The sequence below is a fragment of the Solea senegalensis genome, linkage group LG8 (genome assembly GCF_019176455.1).
Source record: "Solea senegalensis isolate Sse05_10M linkage group LG8, IFAPA_SoseM_1, whole genome shotgun sequence".
Lineage (NCBI taxonomy): Eukaryota > Metazoa > Chordata > Actinopteri > Pleuronectiformes > Soleidae > Solea > Solea senegalensis.
In genome coordinates this window covers 22,130,528-22,151,075 of record NC_058028.1, presented here as the reverse complement: position 1 = coordinate 22,151,075, position 20,548 = coordinate 22,130,528, and the positions used below count along the sequence as shown (strand labels likewise).

Here is a 20,548-nt window from a genome sequence, read left to right as displayed (position 1 = left end):
TCTACATTTACATTTGATGTTGCTGCTGCAGAGATACATTTTAATGGGAAACAGGCGACTGTCTAATGATGAGACTGTGCTATGGTCGTCTCTGCAACCTCTCCATCTCTGAAACTCTCTGCCAATCAATGTTGTGACAGGTGAGGACGGACAAGGACCATACCATTATGTAAAAGGAGGAAGGGGGCAGACCCTCTAAAGACAGCCAGTGTAGTGGTACAGAGACTATTGGAGACTGCAAAGCTCAGTGCAGGGTAAGGTTGGTTGGTTGGGCACAGGACAGGTTCTGTGTTCAGTTGTTTTTAAACTGCCTTCCAACACACAAACCATTTATAATTGCTAGATTCTGCTAAAATAGAAGGTTCTGAGTGAGACTAAGTAAGAGCCGTTTGGGAGCTGAGCCAAAAGAACCGAATCTTTGAAAAGAGCCGGTCTTCCCATCACTATTTTATTGGCAAACATTGCATATATTACTCATAAGTTTGTTTGTACAAGTGTATATATGCTTCACACTTTAATATTTAGCGACATATTAATTCTTCCAGCTCAGTGGTTTTCTCTTTAATAGAAGTCAGAAAGACACAAGACGTTGATGTGAGAGTAAAGTGTGCGATGTGAAGACACACAAGAGCAAAAACAAAAAAAAAGTCTCCAGCACAAGACTAAAACAATCACCATCATTTATTTACAATATATTAAACTATAATGCAAAATTTATACCAAGTGGTCAATTTGAAAATAAACATGAAGTATTTTCAAAGCTAGCATGAATCATACACATATTTATATATAAATACTGTGTGCAGTCTTTAATATTGTGTCTGCTCTTTCGTTTGTTTTTCCTGTTGAAGCCAGACACTTTGTCAAGATCAATTAAAGAGAGCGAAAGAAAGAGAAAGAAAGAAAATAACAAAAAAAAAACCCTCTTTTCCACATTTGACTGCGTAGAGAATAAAAGGTGAAAACCCAAATTTCTCCCACAATAAAGAACATCCACTGTTTCCTTTTGCTTCCAGGCCCACACACCATGTCAAGCTCTTCTGGATTTCAAAATGACATTTTCAGTCAATTAAAAGACAGACGACCAAAGAGTGTGATGTAACATCTGAGCAACCGTGAACATGCAGCTTCCTGCTCTTGCAAGTACTTGCTGTTTTGAAGCATCACTGCGTTTCTCTGTTTGTTTGTTTGTTGTTGTTTCCCTTTGAATAAAAAGGGAAACCTGACACTAAGAGGCCTCAATGATTTCACAGTATTGCTTGTACAGGCTGCAGCAGTGAGTCCAGTTGATGAAGTTCAAGTTAAAGTACCTGACGAAGCCTTCAAGGAGAAGACTGGTGATTTTTAAGCAGCGGACATTTCAATCAGCGTCTCTGACTCAACTGTCGTCCAACATCAAACCCCCGTGAATCTGAAACGGAAGCTTTTTTTGTATCCGTCAGTGATTAATCTAATGTTTTCTCCGTGACTTACTCTGCACTGTCACTGATCCTTTGTGTGGGTTTATTTGTGAGCTAAGCTACGGTTCAACATCCTGACTGAATATAACAGACATCTGTCAGAGGTAATGATGCAAGAATGTGTTTTTTCTCTGACTTGAAAGAAAATCCCTCTTTCTACAACATATTATAACCGGGTGTGTTTACATTAATTAGGCTATGTGATTTTGCTGTTGACATTTCATAATCCACTCCAGCAGCATACAAACTTTATGATAGTGATATCATAAACTCTCCCATGAACAAACGACGCGGTCGTTCATCAGGAACTGTAGTCACTGACCAGTGGCCGTATATAAAATCTCAGACGACAGTTTTCAAGACACTGAATTACTCATTCAAACCAAACTTGATGGAAAAATCAAGTTATTCAGGACGTCGTCACTGAACCTTTGCCAAGGTGGTTATGTTTTCACCAGTCTGTTAAATTTGAAGAAAGTACTCAACTCCTTTCCACAGCCGTTTGTGGAGAGGTGGAAGCAAAAGCCAACAAAAACAACATAATTAACTTTGGTGCAGATCCATCAGAAAAGTGTAGAACGGGCCTCGGTGGAAGTCTGCACTCGACAGAGCATTCTAATTGAAATAGTATATGGTATCGACAACTCTTTTTGAGATTTACATCTTCAGCCGGAACCGAAGGCTTAAAGTCTTGTCATGATGCTGAGAAAAACCTTTCAAGTACACCTTTGAGCTCACATACTATTCCTAAAGATAAAAACACATTACCAATTTATGTCTTTCCATGGGATTTGCTCACTATATAAAAAAATAAACAGATAACACCAGCTTGTTCCTTCATCATAGTGGCTGAGGATAAAATTTGCTCAGTGGTTTTTGTAATAAAACGACAAATGATTGGTGCCCAAGGTGAAATAAATTCCTTTTGGAAAGGTAAAGCACATCAAACCCAAAACACAGACGGTATGTGAACAACAAGCACAAGGACAAGGTCTCCTCACCAATGTCTGGCAAGTGTGTATTCAAATCAAGTCGAAATATAATAAGACAGAGCATAAAACCCATGGAAATTGATTTTCTGGAAGGCAGTCCCCTGCAGAAGAAAATCTGTCAAACATCAATAACAAAAGATTCAAAATGAGGGTGAAAAAAAACAAAAAAAAAAATAGCTTTGCTTTCAAGGCAGAGAGGAGCGAGCGGAAAGTGATGCAATTCTATTCCTCTGCGAGGAAGAGATCATTTGCCGGCAAAAGGCAGAAAACTTTTCAGGCAAACAAAAAGCAAGCAGATGATAATGATAGCATCTTCAGTTTAGAGTGCAGCAGTTCAGGAAGCGCCACAGCTGCAGAGAAACCAGCTGTAGAGGAGCCCATTTGAGTCAAATGGCACTTATCCCAAAAATCCCGAGAGAAGAGGAGGAAGAAAAAGCTGGAACTTTGTCCGTGAATTAGCATCAAATGGAAATATATTAAACAGTATGCGTACGTACTTGGAACAAAGGCTTTTTGGCAATACATTGTACAGTTGAAATACACATTATTGTGGTGTACTATATGTAGAGAGAGTGACAGAGACAAAGAGAGGGAAACAAAGACTCTATTATCATTACAACCTCAAGTTCTTTGGCTCAGTTACAACCATGACTGGAGTTCAACACGATGGCTGCTCAAACCAAGCAACTGCTGCTTGCATGCAGCCAGCAGAGTGGAGAGGTTAATCTCTGTGTGTGTGTGTGTGTGTGTGTGTGAGTGTGTGTGTGCAGGCAGCGAGCGCAGACTGATGAATGAAGACTCCAAATGACTGTGTAGTTTGTCAAACTGTGCTCGAACCCCACGAGGATTTGCCTCAGCCGACTGAGCGTTAACAACAACTACATCATTTCATCGTCTTGACTTTCCCCGCAGGCTTGTGAGTGTTCAGGTTTTGTGGTTGTGACCAATTGACCGCAGCTGTGGTCGGCTGTGCATGCAAGACAGACTGACGGCTGAGTGACGGCGCATTCTCCAAGGTGGACGACGTGAGTTGGAGACTATGACGTGGTCTCGTAAAGCCGGTCCTCACTGTCGTCGTCTTTCACTTGGCTGCTGTATCGGTATCGGGAGTAGTAAGCGTCCTGGGTCGCCCCACCTTCTTTTTCCTCTTCCTCCTCCTCTTCGTCAGATCTTGTGAAGTAGTAGTGTCTTCGACCAGGGGGGCTGGAGCAGGAGAGAACAGAGAGGACATTGATGTTATTACAAAATTGGACAGGACATAGCTCGCTGGCTAAGATAGCTTGGTGCTCTGCTGTGACAAAACATGCATTGCATTAAAAGTGGGAGTGAAAAAAAAGTGTGTGAAGATGTAAAGTAACGTAGTTGTTATTTTTTTAAATCTGAATTCGCCTTTTATGTGGCTGCAGCACATCTTCCAGCCACTAATGGCTCCCTTTACACCTGGCACTAAAATGCATTTCCTGTGATTGGATTGGAATCGGATATCGTAAAGTGTCAATGCGACGAGTGTCCCGCGTGTCTCCCTCCACCCACAACAAGCGAACAAGAAAGCGGTGACAGCACTGCACGGTCTCCTCTGCTTTCACTGGTTTCCTGCTCATCACACAATAGCCCGACTTCAACACTGTTGTTGTTAATATGGCAGCGCACAGGTTGTGACGCTGAAGAAGAAGAGGGGGGGGTGGGGTGGGGTGACACACCCATCAGATCTTGATGTGGACACCAGAGACGCATGTTAGCACCAGGTGTAAACGCATGTAGCCAAGTGCTATCCGATCGCCATCTGATCAGAAGTATAAAGTCGTGGACTGGAAATAATCCAGAGCACACGGCCATATTTCAAAAACGGAAAATACAATTTCATAAATGCTTTAAATCACTCAAAAAGACCAGAGAATATTAAAACACAACACAATGTGTCTAGGGAACACCAAATACCTAAATCAATAATTTGTTTAAGTCTCTTCCAGTCATTGGCCTTTCCTTTTTCTCTAGAATCTTCTGTTCTGTTCACCTCCACTGTACAATACTTCTACATGTGATGATCTTTGTTTCGCCATTATTTTGTTTACATGTTTGCATTTGTGTTCTAAACAATATGCCGAGCTGGTTTAATGAAACTGTAGTTGCCTTCACTTGCTCGTGTTTGTCTGGATCTTGTGTTTTCTTGTGTCTCCTAACTGCCACACAGTAGTTAGGTGAGGTTAGCCCGTCCTCCAGCACCTTGTGGAAACATCTCAGCAAACTCATGCAGTGCATTACCTTGATAGCATGCAAAACTGTCAAACACCAGCGTACTGCATAAAGATTGCATCTTAAATCATTGAAATATGTCAAATGAATACAACCTAAATGAATAATTTGCTGGAAATGAAAGAGATGCTGAAACAAACCTCCTAACTTTTGAGTCACAAAGTTTAAAGACGGCAGACCGAGGGTTAATTATGCTCCGCTGTGCACCTCAGTGTTGTGTTAATCAATGCCCGAGGTCTAATTAAGCCTGCAGTTATGAGGGCAGGGAGGAAAAAAATTATTATGGCCCTTCTTAATTGACCGTTATTTTTACCTTTCTGGGGTCATAAATCAAAGTGACACCTCAGGAGTAATTCAAGGCACATCCACATTAAGTGCACCTTTAAGCCATAACAGCATTTCACCAGAGGTGTGGTCCACAGAGATAGTAGTCATTGCAATTTTGCTCGACATTAAGGAAACACAGTAGTACACGTCAAAATTGTTAGCATGCCAATGAATGAGACACTGCCAATGAATGAGAATTCAAAAGTGTGAAAAGGCTGAACATTTGATTAGCTGGTCATGCATCACTCTTTAAGGTTAGGTCCACATCAGGCAACCACCTACTGCCTTCCTCAGTCACTGTCGGGCCGGTACAGGTACTTCATCAACAGGCTGTCCACCTTCTTCTTTCTTTTCTTATCATCTTTTTTGCTAAGGGGCTGGCTTTCACTCTGTGGCTCAGCTTCTTCATCCCTTTCTGGGCTGGAAGCCTTTCGAGACGGGGCCCTCTTCACACTGTTTGCACTTCGGTAGGAGATCGTGGAGGCACCAGAGCTCGACTCGGAATCAGATTCAGAATCTGAAGACGAAGATGACGAAGTGGACGACGATCTATCCCTCTTCTTGGACTTCTTCTTGGACTTCTTAGATCCTTTCCTGGAGCTGCTCCTGTGGCGACGGCCATCATTTGAGCTGTCACTGTCTGAGCTGTGGCTTCTCTTCTTTTTCTTACTCTTGCTGCGATGGCGACTGCTGCTGCTAGCACTGCGGGATGACCTCATGCAGTCCACGGCGGACGCAGAGCGTCGAACACTACTGGCAGGACGAGAACTCTCCCCATTCTGGACACTCTTTTTGTCTTCAACAGTCTTGGACTGTTCTTCTTCTCCCTCGGAGTCTTCTAAGCTTGTGCGCTTAAATTTAATTGGCTTAAAACTCAACACCTCATTTATGGCTTTCTCCAGGTCAGGGTCGAGGTAGTTGCGATGACTGACTGGTTTGATATCTACATTATCAACTTGGTCGTCATTAGTAGTGAATCGGCTTTGCGGCGGTGGCATGGAAATACTGCGGCCAGTGGAGTGAGGACTGGCCGCTGACCTCTCAGTAAAGGCAACACTTCGACTGTCATCAACGTCAACATCAAACTCACTCAGGCGGCAGCTGCGTGCCAGTGACATACGGGAATCAGCTCTGCTAACACTTCCGGGACTGCGACCCCCTGAGCGTCTGCTGAAACAAGGACTACTGGGACTGCTACCATATGCCGACCACCCACTTCTGCCCTCATTTAGGCGTGACGTGCTCTGGCGGCGTCCAAGCGGGCTCGAAAGACCTAAGCTGATGGTGGATTTGGCGTCATTCTCTGGGCTCAACCCAAGACGCGTGGATGCCCTATTTGATGCAGGAAATGAAACGGTTGATTCTTTGTCGAAGTCACCCCACCGACTATCCATGCCTTTCCTAGCTCTGCTGTTGGCCTCTGAATACGCATGGGAGATGACCGATTCTCTGCCATTCATGTCATCCCCTGCCTGGGACTTTCTCCTGGAGGTGACAGAGTAGGTGTCATCTTGAAGATCTGAAGTTTTGGGTTTGGCCCTTAGGAAACTGTGTGCATCTTCCGTCTCTGCATTTTCCTTGAGGGCACTGAACAGGGCATTTCCTTTAGAGTCGAGGTTGGATCGTTTTCTGTAGCTAAGAGAGCTGATCACTGACATTGACCTGCTTGGCTCTACTTCTTTGCCATCCTTATTCATCTCTTTCCATTCCTTACCCTCTTTCCCTTCCTTTGCGTCTACATTTACAGCAAATCTAGAAAGGATAGACAATGGAAAGGAAGAAGAAGGAATGAAAAAAGTGGGAGAGAAAATGATGACACATTGGGTAAGGTGGAGGAGAGTTGAGAAAGAGAGTGAAAAGATGAATAAAATGAAAAATCATGATAATGATAAGAAATTTAAAAGATGACATTTAGCAAAACAGAAAAGTGCAATTGGAGAAAACTGCCTGGGGACCAACAGGGATATTTCTAACAGTGATATTATAGAAATCAAAATAACAGCACGACTCTCCGAGGACAAACACATAAATTGGGAAATTGAAAAGAATGTTGGCAGTAATGTTTGACTTGAATGTTGAATTTGACTGTTACACATTTGATAATGGTCTGAAGAAAAGATTCAAGATTCTGTGAGTAAGCTACAGATATCGTACAGAGACTGACAGACACACACACATTTGTCAAGACAAAAGACGGCGACGTCTTATTTGTTGCACTTGTGCAAATAATGTCTCTCCTGTGTATGCCTGAATGGTAGAGTTGAGGATTATGGAATAAATCCAGCAATTGTGTTCTAGTAAAAACAAAATCTATGTGCATACACAGGGAGAGGGAGAGAGAGAGAGTCATTTAATAGTTATATTGCATTATTTTGTTGTTGTTAAACCCAGGTGCTACATAATTAACACTACCCAGGGAATCCCTTGATTTTTAGTTTGGGTAAACTTGATGTTATCCTTTAGTAAAATTGTTCCCATGTGAAATTAAAAGTAACTTGTTACATTTAATAAACATTCAAATATAAATGACAGTAAATGTGAATGAATTGAGTGACTTCCCATGTAACTGTGCAGATAGCAGTTCAAATGACTTGAATTATTAGTTATCCTTACAGTAGGGGCCAGTGTTGGCTAGCTTGAATCAGGCAGGTTATGCCTAAGGGGACCTGCTGCTAAGCGACATTTAAAAAGTTTTTCAAGTTGGAAGTGCCTCAACTGAGAGAGAGGAAGTTTAATCTTCTCGTAAGGAGACAAATCTGGGGCAATTCAAGCTGTCAGCTTGCAGACACATCCATTAATCTCAGCAAGTGTCTCAGGTAGACTATGCCAGCTGGCCATTGGGCATGTTGATAAACCCACCAGTGAGGTGGTGTGATTTTTAGAAAGAAAACCTTTTCCCTTGAAGGGTGAGGATAAAGTAAAAGCAGATTGAAAAATGCATCTAATCAACAGCAGTACCCTCATTTCAACCAAGTATTCTGCACCCAATGCTTTGGGTGCATTTCACCTGAGTCAGATCATGCAAACCATTTCATCCAGAGTCCAAAAGCATTCAAACGTCGACGCAGTCTATTGCTCTCCATCAGCCGCTGAAAAGATAGTGATAGCAGCTGTTTTTGTACTGACCTGGAGCTCTTGAGACTGCCATCATCTGACAGGTTCTTGGCAGAACCTTTGCTTTTGGACAACCACGACTTCACCCCATCCACACGATCCTCCACCTCAGAATCTGTGTCAGAATCCCCCTGACTAGCAAGCAGTTCAAGATAGAACAACAAGTAAGAGAAAGCAGAGTAAAAGCAAGATGAAAAAGCAGCTTATATGAACTGGACAGGAGAGATATCTTTATTTAGAAGGGACCTGATTAGGTAAAAAAAATAATTGTTAGTTAGTAGGGAAAGTCAGCACTGGCAGAAATGTTTGTGTACTTCTCCGTCTGTTTCTCTGGTTTTGCAGCCAGACAGAAAAGACAAGACCTTATCTGTTAGTCTGGCAGCAGAGGAGGATTGAGGCAGTTATTCTGGATAAAATACAGCACATGCAGTAAACACCCAAACATGCCGATGCCAGGCTGTGTAGATATAAACACCACTCAGCAACTCACTGTTGTCACTGTTCGATGAGTGATACTATAGTCCTGCGGGTAGATGACAACGAGCCACCCAACAAACATTCTACCTTTCTTGTTCCCCCAAAATGTTTGTGTATGCAAAATACTTGAAACGTTGTGGCTTTTGCTTATAGTGTCCATCACTCCTGAAATGTAAGATAACACTGAACAAAGCAAATGTATTGCCAACATCCGGGAAAGCAGTGACTCATTTGAACATTAAGAGGAAAGTTGTTGCTGCTGCTGCTGCTGCTGATGTGTGATACTAGAAAGAGAAAAAATAAAGACTCATGAAGACACCACTTCATGAGTCACTGCACATGTATCAGTGCAGCCAATTTGCTCGGAAAAATTCTAATCACCTTGGACTGGACATTGTACACTTGTTTTGTTGTTGAGGGGATTAAATTGACTTTTGGTTGTCGATAAGTAAGATGTGTGTGTCTCTGTGTCATTTTGCTGCTGGACTTAAAAATCTCTTATTGTAAATAAGTGTAACACATAAGTGAAGAAAATGTCCACGTATATCCACTCTTTGCTTTATGAATTTTACCATAGTAAATCAATCATTTTAGATGACATGGAGTATGAAAACAATGCACACCTGGGTTGCTGATACACTTCTTTTTTTTAACTGCACAACAGCAGGGCAGAAAATTGCAGCAACACACACACACACACACACAGTCTTATGCATAAGCTCATAATTCCAGTTCTTGACAGAATGATTTGGTACACAGCTGGGCACTGCACAGTTTTTCCCCTCAATTATCATTACACGTTCACAAGCCACTGCGAGCCGTCGAGTAAAATAGAGGGCTTGTCATAAAATTTGACACGGATGAAAAGAGCGCAACTCTCATTAAGTGCTGTCAAAGCTCAGTGCTTGTGTGGTGCTTTGAAATTAAGTTGTTACAGCTTAATAGTCCTACAGAGACATCAGAGGGGTGGCTCCAAATCTCCCGTTTTCATCTGCACTGGCTTTAAAAGCCTCCCATCTTGTGGAGGAAGAGAGGGGAAAATGGTCTTTTTCTGACAAATGTCAGAATGGTCCACTACCACCTTTAATTAAAATCATTAGCAGTCAGAGACAAATCCCCGTACATTTCAAAGGAGGGAATGCAAACAATGGCACGTCCAATGGGATTCAACTATGTAGTTCAGTGAGTTTTAGTGGTAATAATAGACTGCAATGATGGGGGCAGAAGATCAGGGTCAAAGGAGGGAAGCAATGTGCAAAACATTGCTTTTTCTAACCAGGAAAATCCCGTTGAGATTAAGAACCTCTTTTTCAAGGTCCAAAGTCCTATCCAAGATAGGCAGCAGCAAATACAAAACACTCAACACAGTTACAAATTTACACAGTTAAAATATGAGATTGGGGGATTTGCTACAGCCCTCTTAAATGATGACGTGAGGGCAAATGTCTGTCTTGAATACTGCAGTCTTATTTGAGAAGACTGCATAAAAAGCAGTGAAAATGTTGTCAAATTCAATATGAATTGGTATGCGTCTACATATTCAAGACAACAAGACAACATTTTATTGCTAAATTCCACTTATTTATGTTGAAAGCATCCTTGTGCACTAACATTGGCACTGTCCTTAACTTGCAGCCCTTAGGTTGTATGAATGAAATACAGTTTTTGTTTTAAATGTACATTAAAAACAGCTATTACAGAGCTATTAGAATAAGTGTACTTATTATCATACCAATTTGTTTTCTCATTTTGCCCCAATAGTCCAATAGTGAGTGAGAAATGTTGCTGAATAAAACCTGCAGCAGAAAAAACGTTGTCGTTATTTCTTCCATGTCTTCCATGATGCATTCAGAGTCCAGAGACACCAATCTCGTCCATGGCCAAAACCACAATGGTGGGCTCTACGTAATTGAGCACCTTCATACATGGTGTCATCTACAATTTATATCCTCGGCCACCATACCATTAGTTAAGCCCTGCTGAAAGCCTTGGGGAAGCAAACAAACAGAGGGCTGAGGAGACATTAATTGTCTGTGACATTCTGCCACCACTGGTTGTACATCTCTGTTACACACTATTACATTCATCATTAGCGTCTATGGATTGTCCTGCCCAGTTCTACTCCTCTGTGTCCCTGGGTCTTAGAGACACTGCTGTTTATGGCAGCGATATATGACACTGTGGGCCGAGTGAAGTCCCTGCAGCTTTGGAGAACATGCTGGCGTATGAATCCTCTCAAAAACAATCGGGAAATCACAGTGGCACATGAAAAGTTAGCACTGTATATTCACTGAGCAAAACTACCATTGAAGTGAGCAGTGAAATTAACTGCACACATTAAAATAATCATAACTAGACAACAACGGGACAAAACAATTTTTTAAAAACAGGGCAGGCAAAGGAAGTGCGACTGAGAAAAGCTTTTACCTGACGCTACAGGCTGTTTCCTGGAATGTGGAGATGTGGAGTCGATTGTTTGAAAACCCACTCACGCAGTTAAAATAAGCTCCTTCTGATCAGAGTGTCTCTTTTAATTGGAGGACTTTCAGGGACATCCAACTAGTAGATACCCTAAAGATAAAATCTCAATACACTACAAAGATTGCATACTATATCACACCTGGTCTAGAAAAGCCTTAGTATTTCCCAGGAGAATCTGGAAACCAATCCTGAGGCTATGTTCGCCTGCAGTAAATAGCTTAGCCTGCTGTCAATGTGACATGACATTGGACGGGAAGAGGAAAAATGAAAGAATGAATGGATTGTAAAATGCCGAATAAATAAGAACGACAGAAAGAAATGCTCCTTCATTCTTTATGCCGCTGAGTGGGCAGGCTGAGAACACATTTGAGTGACAGCTAAGCTGGTAAAAGCATCGGACAAAAAGTAAACAAATTTATCTTGGCATTTATAATTTATAACTCTGGGAAATAAATGCGTTGGGTGTCTTATTCAAGACAAAGGACCACAACATTTCCCACTGACAAAAGGGACTCGTCCTCTAGTTCTGCTTGTCTACATGCGGACGTGTCCCCAGGCATCACACGTCACCCAAAGGTTCTCCTAATGGCTGTGCTGGTAGCATGTGAATGACTATGTACATGTGGGATGGTATTGTTATGTTTGTTGGTTTGTCTGTATGAGTGCAAAAAGCTACAGAGAGCAGGGTTCACTTTGACAATGCAACCAAAATATCCCACCCTCTCTGTTCAAAGCTCTAGCTCGAAAACACTGGGAATTGAACTGTCAATTTGATTCTGTTTTGGTATTTTCTTATCTTTATTTTACTTGCTTTCTAACTTTGCCTCTGTTTCGACGCTATATATTCCTCTGTAAACATGCTGTGAGGAAACAGGGAGAGTGGGTACGGATCAACGGGTCGGTTACTGACAGACAGAAATACCAACCAATCATTCCTGGTTTAGAACAGTATTGTGAAGGCTACAGAAGAGGACTTTAACAAACACAATAAAAAAAACTAATAACAGATGCAAGCTATATCAAATGTAGACCAGTAGCCAATAAGGTTTCCAGCTTCTAAATTCACCTAGTAGTCTTCCCTTTTGATTACATCGATAAATGTTTCTGAATTATTACTGTTGCATGTAAAATAAATATAAAACCTAATACTTATATAGGTTATTTTGCTGCAGGTTACCTGAATAAAACTGCCACAGTGAAGCAAGTTGACATTAATCATGCTGTAACATTGGAAAATAAACTATGGTCTGGAAAGTTAGCTTGTTAAAGCTGATGCATGACAGACACAATGCAGTTTTCACCTTGACATTACCTTCCATCAACTGAAGTGGAGGAGTTTAGTATTTTTTACTGGAATGTGTGGTAATAGCTAATTAAAAATCCTTGAAAAAAAAACAAAAAACACTGCACATTTGACTTCAGATTAATAATAATTTTAAATGTCAGATAATGAAACACAGGCGGGAGACTGGAGCCAGAGGTTAAAGCTGCGTGTGTGCTGCTTGCCGTGTGAGCGAGACAGCTTTTTGTAAAAGTGTTTGAGGATTCTGCATTATTAAGCAAGTGCGAGTCAAAGATTGATGTGGAACACACCCGCGTTTACTCCTGTCAGGAGGGCAGTCACTCACTGCTGAGTCACAGTCCCATCAGGCTCCAGAGCAGGGTGATGAAAAATTAAAAGTGCCGCGGGGAGTGAGAGGTTGACTGGTTGGCTGCTGTTCAAACATAACAACAGCGGCGTCCGACATGACAGACAAAAGCAAGGCGACGCACACAGCTGGATCAGTCTCTTAGTGACATAAAGCAGAACCGCGAGGAAGACCTCGCTTGGGAGTGTTGTGCTTCATGCTTTGGCTTGAGGTCATATATTGGTATTCATGCATCTCAGCATGTGAGGTCATGCAGTGAACAGTGGAGTAAACTGGGTTTATGAGGGAATATCTCAGCACTGTAGATGATGCATTATTCTCAAGTCTTCGCGTGTAAACTCGCATTAGATATCTTTTGGATTTACAGCATATCGACCTCTTCTATGAGGCATTTCTGTTTGAACTGTTGAACACATGTGGATCTGGAACTAAGCGATCACTCTTTGATTCTGAGGGCCTGGTGATAGTTGAGAACAATCACAGGAGTCTAAAAGAAAATCCAGAAACAACTAAATCTGCCAAAGTAGTAAGATGTAGTTCAAATTTTTTATGTCAGGGGGAATTTTTCCTTGGGAATATCAGCTCTTTGCTGCAGTGTGATAGCCAGAAGTGACGGATTAACTGGACTGAAACAAAACTCAGAGAACAACGTTGGGTTTTCTCTCTCGCTCTAGTTTCTATCAGCACCTCAACTGAATATTCGAAGACTGTAGAAAGCTGCATCATTTCCAGTGGTGGTGGTGTGTGTGTGTGTGTGTGTGTGTGGGTGGGGGAAGCAGTGTCTCACGTTCTGTTCTTTCTTTTCTGATACTTTGTCACCATGTCTTGCAAACTGGTCGAGTAGGTGGTGATGATGGGTGGAGGAAGAAACAGAAACAGAAGAAAACAGAAGAAAACAAAAGACAAAACAAAGGAAAACAATGAAACACAGGAATCCAATAAAAATGTCAAGGATGCCGAAAATATGGAAATAATTTTGGAAGACATAGCAGATGCCGTGATGACACCAACTAAGTCGAATTGGGAGGAAAGTCTTTTTAGAGGACTGTTTTTTTCTTAAATTTACACATCAATATTTGGCATCAGTATATCCGTAATCGCATCGCTTTAGTCCGGCTCATACAGATCATGTGCCTCACATTCAGAGCAGAGATTCACATGGGGACCATTTCAAGGCTCAGCGCAGATCTCAGAAGGTGTTTGTATTTCGTTACATGAAGCCAAGAAAAAACAACAGGGGGATTTTACTGGATGATATAACACCTCTGACTGAATCGTTCATTCAGAGACAACAGACTTGAGCTGGGAAACCTCCTTGTCTCTTTAATGTGACACAATCATTTAGTGATAAGTGCGTGCAGAGAAAGGAGATGACACATGTCACTAATACCCCAGCAACCTATAATAGCAGTAAGGTACAGATAACAAGGAATGCATTACATAAAGTTTGGACAGAGATTGTGCTTGAAAGCTCAAACAAATTCCTTAAATTATGAACTTTAAAGGTTTCAAGGTTTCTGTCTCACCACGTTTAGACAGTATTTGGAGGATTTGGTGACCTGAAAAGAAAAGCAGTCATACATCCTACAAGTGACTTGTATACAGCACTGGAAAGAATCATCTATTCAGATCTGGACTATGACATTTACTTTTGTGAAATCCTTTGTTGAACTTCGGATCACAATTTGAGGTCTACTTGAAGGTTTTTCTAAGACCATCAAACATAGTTTGAGGGTTTGTCACTGATAATATAACTCACCATGATAAGAACTCACCAAACTATTTTTCCACGAATAAAATAATATATACACTCCAATTGTATATATTATTTTATTCATGGAAAAATATGAATTACTCTGGTTGTAATATCGTAATTAATATTCTAGTAACACAAAGGCCACAGTTACCCTTTGCCTTAACTTAACACAACAACCTTTATCTTATGTAAAACATTAGGTTTTACAACAAACTAGGCTCCACACATGGAAATGGCAGGTGCCTTGTGATTCAGTTTCATCTGAATGTTGGTCTTCAAACTTCTTAAACCTACAGTCTACAAGTTAATTTCATTGTACCTGTTGATAAGGTCTTCATTGTCATCGCTCTCCATCTCATCCTCGATGGCTGCCTGTAGGTCACCAATCCTTTTGAAGGCCAACTTGAGGTCAGCTTGGAGGCTCTGATTAGCAGCCTCTAAGCTCTCTATGTCCATTTCCTGTGAGAAAGACAACAGACAGAAGTGACTCTTCAGCTGACCAAGACTGCGCTTCAGTGATCAATGCCATGATGGATTGTTACCAGCTCATGTTTCTTGCGGCTGGCCTCAGCTTCCTTTTTACCCAGTTCACCCATCTCCTCTTTGATGTCGCGAATCTGTCTCTGCAGACGCTTGTTCTGTTCCTTCTCTCGGATCTCACTGCTGCTGCGTTGATCTCGTTCCTCCATCAGCTTCTCCACGTTCTCCTTGAGACGAGCTACGAGACTCTGCATAACAATGGACAGACATGATTCAGCATGCAAACACAGTCTGAGTACTAACCTGAATAGTGTGTTTACTTCATAATTCAATGCAGCTAAGGTAAATTTGTGTTTTTGCCTGTGGGCTACCACCGGATCTACCATTTACACTAGTACCTGAAACAACACCTGCATTGTTTGGCAGGTTAGTATGACAAAATTAGCTTATTAGCAGTCCATACTAGAGCCTTGCACTGAAGCCTGAGGCCCAAGGGGCCCCGACAGCCCGAGGGCCAGGCTCCGGGCTGATTACATCATCATTACCTCGGACTCGGCTCAGGCTCTGCCTTTTTTTTTTTAACCTGCCAATTGGAAAGTTTGAATTAAAAAACAATTTAAACGGCGACACTTGAACGCAGCAACCCGCTCTGCGCTCACCCTCCCTGCTCCACGCCACTCACATAACTGTCACTCAAATTCACAGATCACATAATACTGATCCCACTCCCGCATCACGCCACAAACATGGACAACATAAATAAACAGGTTAGAGATGGCGAACTGAAAACAATCAGAACAAGAGAGGAAAGGTCAATTACTGGAGTAAGTTTAAAGGAATACTTCACTGATTTGTATTTACCTTTGTATTACTAGAATAGGGGTAGTATTTTTGAAAAATTGTGATTCCCAACCTCAGTTTCCCCTGACACTTGGTACGAGGCTTGAAACTGCAACACTACTCACGCACTTTTTAAACCCACTCGTAGGGGGATGGGACCTCATTCCCAGAATGTAAACAGTGTCCGCCATCTTTGCTAACAGTTATGCTAACAGGAAAATGTGTCACTGGTGGGCACATAACAAAGAAAAGAATGAATATATTGCTCAGCTCAAAGGAAACTGAGGTTGGGAAGCAAACGTTTTCAAAGAATGGTACCCCTATTCTAGTAATACAAAGCTAAATGTGTATCGGAGAAGTATTCCTTTAACAGCCTACATGTTATGGGAGGTTTTAATTTTAATTCGGCCCGTGCCATTATCTATCGAATAACTGAGACATTTCAACCTGCTAAAAGTGAAGGAGTCACATGAGCAAACGAGTTCATCCACTTAAGACCAAGAATATTTGTGCTAAACTAAAAAAAAAAACTACTTATGATAGAATATTAAGATGTTTCACTGGATATCTAAAGAGTTTACCAAAGGTTATATTAGTCATGGACCTCCACAGAGGAACATGAATAAAAAATCAAAAGTGTGCGTCACCGTTTTCTGTTGTGGTTCAATGAGATGGATATGAGCATAACACAAAACCCACTCAGAAGAAGAAGTTAACTATTGATGACCTTGTTTGTATCAATAATGCAGCAGAGTGGTGCAGGTGACTTATCTCACTTACAGGATGTGTTACTCTTCAGAGGTGTTGAAAAAAGATTACTCCTGTTGTGCAGAGTCTTAATTCTGCACTAAGTGTGTGTGTACTTCAGTGCTGCATCTATTTTTTCAGTGAGTTACCTCCCACACTGGACACTCTGTCCACTATTCATTTAGTGAGTGGGTGCTGTAAGTCTGCCTCCTCACATCTGTATTGATTCACCACTGCTACCTCTCGTATTGATGAGTTATACTACTCAGGCAATCTGAAATATTCTCTCATTGCAGTATTAATGCTGGTGAGAAGCCAGTCTCATGCTTCTATATATTTTCTAAACACAGCACCAAAATCGTTATTTTTCTACCTAAAAATATATTTCTTTTGGCTTTGTAGCACAAGGAGTTGAAGGAATGTGCCTGGTGGTGACCACATATACTCACTGTGAAAATGAACCTGCAAAATTGAGTACAAAGTCATTTCAGCAGTGGGCGAGAGAGCATTTTTAATGTATCCCTGGAAAAGTGCAAATGGTAACCTTTAGAGTTTACATGTGCTTTTTGTTGCAGGCAAAATCAGCTATTCATGTGAAGTTTATGTCACCTTGTTCCTCTTTCTGCAGTCATTCTCTGACCCCAGCAGCACATTTCAGCACATTTCAGCTGCCCACCACCAACCATGATGTCTTCTAAATGCTGGAGCTACCTCACACAGATGTCTGCCACCACCATCAAGACCAGCACTTCTCTGTCTGTCTCTAGGTCTCACCTCCAGACGTTTGACCTGCGTCTTTTCAAACTCCAGCTTGCTCTCCAGCTCACGGATCTTGGCCTCCTGCCGGCTGACAAGGGATTTCTCCACCATGGACTGCTCCTGAAAGTCCAGCTGGCTCTGCAGGGCTTGCATCTAAGACAATCACATGCACATGTTAATAATATTATTTGATGTGGCTGAAATAGAATCATATTATTTTTATTATTTTCCAACAAGCTAAACCAATAATTCTTTATTTAGAATTTTTTTTTTTACTAGAATGAGAGATGAGATGATAAAATTAGATTTACACCAATTAGGATTCTTATGTTGAGACAAAACCATTAATAATAAGACTAAAAATATAATTTTCATGAAAATAATTTATAATAAAACCTGAATTCCTATTGGAAGTGAATTAGAACAGACAAGACAACATATCCTAGAAATAAATCCTTAGATGAAATGAAGATATTGCCATTTTTTTAAAATAACACACGGAAACCAGTGAAACACATCTTATTTGGAGGACTCTGTCTTTGTCTCTAGATATATGTGCCCTTAAGCAGAGGTCTCAGATGGTGTGTGGACGGGTCATGCAAAGACAAAATATCCCCCGAGTATTCGTCCTCCCCTCCACTGGGTTTGATTTGTCAGGTACAGCTGTGTCTGACAGAGAAAAATACTCATTCAGCAATAGTCATTACAAGGATGGAAGCACTAGCATGTTCTGCTTTATTGCTTGTCTGAGTTGGGAAACTAAGTTGGCCATCTTTGTCACATATTGCAGGCGCCAGTCCTGCTTGAATGACACATCAATTACATCAAGGGTTGTATTTATTTTTGCAAAGGAAACAAGCAAAGGCAGCGCTGCGCATTTTACACAGGTTTTTGCAAATGGAACTTTTTAAAAGGACAATAAACTAGTGACAACTTCAACTTCTCAGTTGACATTAGATAATCATAACAACTGACAACAATTACTAATCTGAGTTCTACAGAGCACTGATCTAATTATAGATATGGTATATCTGCAGAAAATCCATCAAACTCCTTCCAATTTCCCAGCACTTCATATCTGAAAAATTATCAATTTTTTTTTCTTGAAGAAAAGACCAAACGCACAAAAAGCACATGGCTACTGTTCTTGAAACTTTTTAAATCAGTCATGACCCTCATCTTAAAAGGTAAGAATTCTCAATTCAGAGGCAGACACCCATCATTCTGAACTTCAGTCTTGGGCCTCTCAAATCTTAATAGTCGTAAATTGTGTCAAGATTGAGTGAGGGTTCAATTTGATCCTAATTTAGCTACAGACATGAATCATTATGTACTGTACGTCAAGTTCCTACGAGTCCAAGGGCAGAGGGAGATTTTGTTGGAAGTATAACCAAAGGCACAAAGACACTTTCAACTCTTTTCTTGTCACTACCAAGTGGCTTGTTATTTGCTGTGTCTATCGTTCAAGTGGAACTTGTAATTGCAACATGAGCCATGTCATGTACGAGACATACAGGACTCTGACTTTTTAGAAAATATTGAGTTAACATGTCAAGAATATAACAGGGAGAGTTCAAATGCTGCTGTGCCATGAACAAAATCAATTAGACCAAAAAGATTTAATATTTAATTAATAATTACTAATATTAATATTATTAACTAATATTTATTTACATAGCAAACTTTTGTTTGGACAATTAAGTGTTATGTATCTAGCTCATGTCTGCAATGGCTGTGGAAGACTTACAGTAAAACACTCATATATCTATTTTCATTGTTCAATTGCCCTCAGTTCCTTGTATATCACAGCATTGTGTTTCCCTGTCAGTCAAGTTGGGAACGTACACAACCAATTTATCAATTAGATATCACTAAGACATTATTACAACTTACTGAACAAAAAGTAAATTAAAGGTTTTCTTAGCATCTATCAGAAGGCCCACAGTGAAATAACCTACGGGCTCAACACTAGCTCACTAATGTAATACTAGTGTTCTCTCAGGGGTTCGTGCGGGTCACACTACTCTCCGGGCTACATGGTGAAGTGGCCTGGGGAAAACACTGACACCCAAAGTGCTACATATACAGAAGATGCCCTGTATGAATGTGTGGGTGTGAATGGGTGAAAGGCAAAACCGCTGTGTAAAGTGCTTTGAGTGGAACGCTGTAAATAAAACACGAATCCAAACACAGATCATTTAACACGAGTCCTGCTGGTTTCCTCTGCCCTCTACTTTTTAAAGCTGACCTGTTAAAGGGTTGAACTCCTACTCTTTGTTGCTTCGCTGCTTTCTTATGTTTCCAAATGCTTTTAGACGCACTGCGAAGCTCAACTATCTGACCATCACTATCAGATGTATGCCAGGAGCAGAAAGGCAGCATCTACCTTCTCCTGAATCTCCTGCTTCTCCTTGAGGGCCTCCTCCAGCTGGGCTTGTAGGTCACTGATCTGAGCCAGGTTCTGGGCTGACTGTGTTCAAAAAAACAACATAGGAAAGTCAGGAATCAGAATGGTACTGTAAACATACATTACATTTTTCTCTTTTCTTTTATTCTATACAGTATGCATAAATCACATGTCCTAAAAGTGTCCATCAAATGCCAAACTATAAAAGATTCAAAGTAGATCCAGTAAAACATAGTGACATCACAGTGACATTATCAGGACAAATAAATCTGCTGGAAATGTGTTGTTTTTTAAGTCTTATGAAAGCAAATCAATACACTTCAGTTCAATGTGACCTGTGTGAAATGTCAAGAGCCAAGTGCTTTTTACACAGCAGATGAAGCACTCTACCAGACCCAGTCCCTCTGGGAATTATGCTGTTTAGACAGAAAGGATGAATTCATTTTGAGCCACCGGAGCAAAATCACTCATCATATCACTCATCGGCCATCAGGAAAGGAAGCGCTGCCACTCCACTTTCTGCTCATCTGTCTGTACAGCCACATTCATATTAATGTGGGAGACTCGGTGGGCAGAGTTGGGTGGTGTTAAAACAATTCTAAGAAAACCTTGATGCTGGTACTGTTCCCTTTTTCAAATTCAATTTTAGACATGAATCTGTGGTAAACATGATGTGACAGACAGAACCTGCAGGGAGGCTGTTTGTGTCAATATCGCGTCCTGATCCTGACACTCCAACTTACTGAAACATTGGACCAACTGGACAAAGCACTATTAGCTTTGCTATTCCTGGAGTGACTCAACAA

General features: G+C 41.1%; 1 protein-coding gene across 5 annotated transcripts in view; it reads right to left on the bottom strand.

The window, feature by feature from the left end:
• Positions 1 to 663: 663 nt before the first annotated feature.
• The window catches only part of LOC122773623 (unconventional myosin-XVIIIa-like), a 76,540-nt gene continuing 56,655 nt past the window's right edge, over positions 664 to 20,548 (bottom strand). Inside the window, exons 36-42 of one of the 5 annotated variants that reach the window (XM_044032421.1) lie at positions 19,722 to 19,805; positions 17,351 to 17,488; positions 15,052 to 15,237; positions 14,829 to 14,968; positions 13,541 to 13,585; positions 8,159 to 8,281; positions 664 to 3,655 (exon numbers count right to left, since the gene is read on the bottom strand). In XM_044032421.1, coding sequence (XP_043888356.1) covers positions 3,490 to 3,655; positions 8,159 to 8,281; positions 13,541 to 13,585; positions 14,829 to 14,968; positions 15,052 to 15,237; positions 17,351 to 17,488; positions 19,722 to 19,805 — 882 coding nt within the window. In that variant the 3' untranslated portion in view covers positions 664 to 3,489. Of the gene's footprint in view, positions 3,656 to 5,314; positions 6,785 to 8,158; positions 8,282 to 13,540; positions 13,586 to 14,828; positions 14,969 to 15,051; positions 15,238 to 17,350; positions 17,489 to 19,721; positions 19,806 to 20,548 lie in introns of all 5 variants that reach the window. The other 4 variants (XM_044032419.1, XM_044032423.1, XM_044032422.1 and 1 more) reach the window with 4 other exon arrangements.